The sequence below is a fragment of the Bremia lactucae genome, linkage group LG5 (assembly GCF_004359215.1).
Source record: "Bremia lactucae strain SF5 linkage group LG5, whole genome shotgun sequence".
Lineage (NCBI taxonomy): Eukaryota > Oomycota > Peronosporomycetes > Peronosporales > Peronosporaceae > Bremia > Bremia lactucae.
Genome location: NC_090614.1, coordinates 4,593,416 through 4,597,264, shown reverse-complemented (window position 1 = coordinate 4,597,264; position 3,849 = coordinate 4,593,416). Strand labels below are relative to the sequence as shown.

The 3,849-nt window shown below is 43.0% G+C and overlaps 1 protein-coding gene across 1 annotated transcript; it reads right to left on the bottom strand.

Annotated features, from left to right (window-relative positions):
* Positions 1 to 1,664: 1,664 nt before the first annotated feature.
* Positions 1,665 to 2,211, bottom strand: CCR75_006996 (uncharacterized protein; the record flags this gene model as incomplete). The annotated part of the gene is given in 2 exon segments (XM_067965060.1): positions 1,665 to 1,980; positions 1,994 to 2,211. The coding sequence occupies 2 exon segments, from the start codon at positions 2,209 to 2,211 to the stop codon at positions 1,665 to 1,667; spliced, it is 534 nt and encodes a 177-aa protein (XP_067821170.1).
* Between the last annotated feature and the right edge of the window lie 1,638 nt (positions 2,212 to 3,849).

Here is a 3,849-nt window from a genome sequence, read left to right as displayed (position 1 = left end):
TTCCGTTCGTACTCCAACATGGAGTACGCACTCTTCGAACGGTCTTCCAACCGCTCGATATGGTGAGCCTGCACCGTCTGCTCCAACGAGCGACGCTTGCCGCGCTCGTGGTCAAGTCCCTCCTCCAAATCATGGAGGAAGTAATCGATTTTGTCAATCCTCGACATTAGATCCGACATACGGTTCGGATCTTATTTTCCCTCCTCCACCACAATCTTTGGTGGGTTCCCACGGTGGTCAGCGTTTCTTTGTGGAACGTATACAGAACCACCGTGACGTAAAGGGGCAGCGAACGAGCTATCTTGTTCGCTGGCGTGGTTATCCACCTTCACATGACAGCTGGGAGTCTCGTTCCCAGCTGGTTGCTGATGTTGAGGGCCTCGTCCTAAACTATCGATGCTTAAGATAAGCATCGAGATGGAAATCTTCATCGCTAGAAAGTTCTTCGCGCTGGGATCAAGGCCATGTAGCTTTGTCGCAATAAATAAGTGATATTTATTGTGAGGAGTAGTTTCTCCAGACAAGCTATTGATTAGCCTTCTGGCAAAAGCCACGGCTTCTTTTCAGGGGCGAGATGAGACATTTTATTGTGTTCACTCCCCTGAGTGGTACCCACTGAAGCAGGGGTACCACAAGAACTTTTCGTACGATGGCTTACGCCATCGTCGTCACCTTGCACAGAAACACGTTATGGTGACCGTATGGGAGATCGAACGGGCGATGAGAAACCATCCTCATCGTCGGATCCAAATAGACTATTAACTCGTCCATCAAAATGAGACCTCTCATTCAAAGGCTCAAAGTCAGCCGCATGACGTCTATCAGGCTACTGTTCTATTCTCCCCGAGTCGGGCCATTTCGTCCGACTCGCATTCGTAGTCGACCTCCAAAGAGGGGTCGTATTCACGTGGTGAATCACCACATGTACTCGCAACATCTAGTGTGCGAGTGGAAGACACTGCGGCAGACGTTCCGTCTGCCGCAAGAGATAACAGTGCGTCACCCCGCATGAGTTAATTCTTCATGCAATAAAAATTTAAAATGATGGTTCTGATCAATCAACATCGTTTAAGAAATTAAGCGGTCACATAGCGACACTCCATCCAATGACAGTCAGAGGGATTGTCGTTTAAGGGAGGGGTGATGTAACGGGATGTATCGTTACATGAAAGTAATACGTAAAGGTTGTTAATAGATATATTATCTAAGGGTAGATAATTTTTGCAGGATATTACTTTTTTTAGTAATATTCAGAATTATTATCCATAAGTAGGTATAGACCAATATACATATTTATTCCACAGACTAATCAGCTGTAGGGGTAATCAAAGAGATAGTTACAGATAAGATAGAGATACAAATTCATTTACATGTTTAGTATTAGATTATATTTAAGTTAGCATTTACAAAGATACAAAAAGAGACACTTAATTATATTAATACAGTTTCTATTTTACCCTCTTGAGCTAGTAACCTTAAAGAAAAGTCTTCCTCTGCACGTACTAGTGTACGTGAAATAACGCGAGGCGCCACTCGCAACTGAAGCAGTATGAATTGGACTTGTACTGAAGCAGTACAAGTCGTAGTGCCCCGTTACAACATGCGTATCCTTGAAGGGGGCTCGACGTATTCGAATGCGAAGGATCGCGACGAGTGGAAATGTTTTAGGGCACGGAAGACGAGGAAAACGGCCGATCTCGTGTTGTTACCGGCTCCGGTTCTTGTATGACTACCGGAGTCTTTTGAGAGAGCGTCTCTAGCTCTTCGACAATTGTCTGCTGCTGCCGGACAAGAAGTTGCCTAAAAGTGGTAGCAACTCTTTCCATTACAGCTGGCAAACCTCCCTTAGGACTTTCGACCGCCTGAGGACGAAAGAGATTGGGTCTGTATAGGTGCCACTGCTCTGCGAAGTCCGAAAGCTCAAGTTGTTGACCACTCCGTAGCTGATCCCGTAGTCGCTGTTCGCAAAGAAGCCCCAAACTGTTGCAAATACATTCCGGCATTAATTTGGCGCATTACTGGGATCATCAGGTCGCCGCCCAAGTTCAAGCTGTAAGAAAAGTTGAGATCTAGTTCGCCAAGAGTAAAATTTCGATAATTTATTAAGGAAAGAACCTCACCACCGTGCACTTTCGTGAGCGCAGAGAACGACACCAATCGATCCACATTTTGAAATATCATACCTGACGGCGTTGACACGGCGAAGGTCATTTTTTTTTTTTGCTCATTTTACCAACTCTGACCGGTACTAGAGCATGGTACTGTCAATGGATCGTTGTATTTTCTCACAGCATCCAAGTAAGTTTACCATACTGGTTCGGAGAAAGCTTTTTAATCGACTGTGTCCACCTTCTCCACGAGAGATTGTAGTGTGTCCAAAATGGCGGATTTGGTTTGTCCATGCCTTTTACAATTTTTCTTTTTGGGGATCATACGGGCTGGAGATATGGAACTACCGTTCCCCACTTCCATCATTCATTTTTTGGGGGAATGTACTCCGTAATGTATTGAAGTCCGTTTCGGTTTCAGCATACATAACCTGAAAGAAGGAAAAAAATAGATTTAGGTACAGGTCTTCGACGAACGAGTGGGTGAGCGAATGGACTGATTGACGTGATGTAGAACGGATCATCCTCTGTCCTCGCAAAAATGAAGCCGGTGGAGAACGACGTATAGAGGTTAGTAAATACAACCAGATGAAGCAGAGGAAATCGGCATCTGCTTGTCTTATAAGTCGCATCCAAAATTAAAACTTCTTGAAATTGCCGCAACATTTAAATAGATTTTGGATGAGTGACGAACAAGTGGGTCACATGCCCAATGTTATCCATGATTACGTCAATTGCAAACAAAATCCTCTGAAGGTATCCATCGATTCATCCGTTGGCGTACGTCCATCCAACTTATCGTTTTTTTGCTTACCGGCAAACATTGCGAAGTTCTGCTTGGTCACGTCGATACAATCTTCTCTGGACCTTAGATGGGTCTGGATCTCTCGGACTCGCACTCCAGATGAAGGGTTACTGTATGTCATCCTTTGAGGAGTACATTATTTCAGCAAGAGAAACACGAGGTCGGAGAGACATTTTTTAAGTTGAATGGATATAAACGAAGGCGAGGTGAATGTTGAAACGTATGCAGATCTGGATTCGTTAATAAAATATCGAGAGTAGTAAGTTTGATCTAAAATGGAGGGTGATAATTATGTGTATAAAACACCTCTTTTAAAGGAAACGTTATGAAACAAGGTAAAACATAAAGAGGGGCTTCAACTTACAAAAGGGAGTAAATATTTGAAGGGAGTTAAATCGAGAAAGACGGTTTACTGTAGCCAATAAAATGTCCTAGAGTTAGCTAAATAAATAGCTTGGATTAAGCCAATTAATCGTGTATATGTCCGGAACGAAAATATCTGTCCAGATCAAAAACGTCTGTGTCCCGAACGGCGGCCTTTTATTTATTTCTCTACCTCCGTGTAGATTTCGTTTTACTTATGTGTTTCCACGGGCAATTCGAAGATAATACTTCATTTCGAGCTCAGACAATGCATATTGCTCATTGGTATTTTATTACCCCGTTCATTTATAATGATTGAAACAATTACCAAATACTTTTTTACCCTTTACGAGAAATGTTTTTGTAAGAAAAATATGGGAATTGCTGCGGACACATCCAATTCCCTTTGAAATCTTGTAATTCTCTAAAGATATGCTTAAACGAGGGGAATCGGCTTCGCGAATACAATATGCCACACCACGAAACGACAAAAACTTATGTAAACATTTTAAGTTTTTTTTTTTTTCATGCTCTACACCACCAATTCAACGGGCTTACTGCGACACCGCCCCG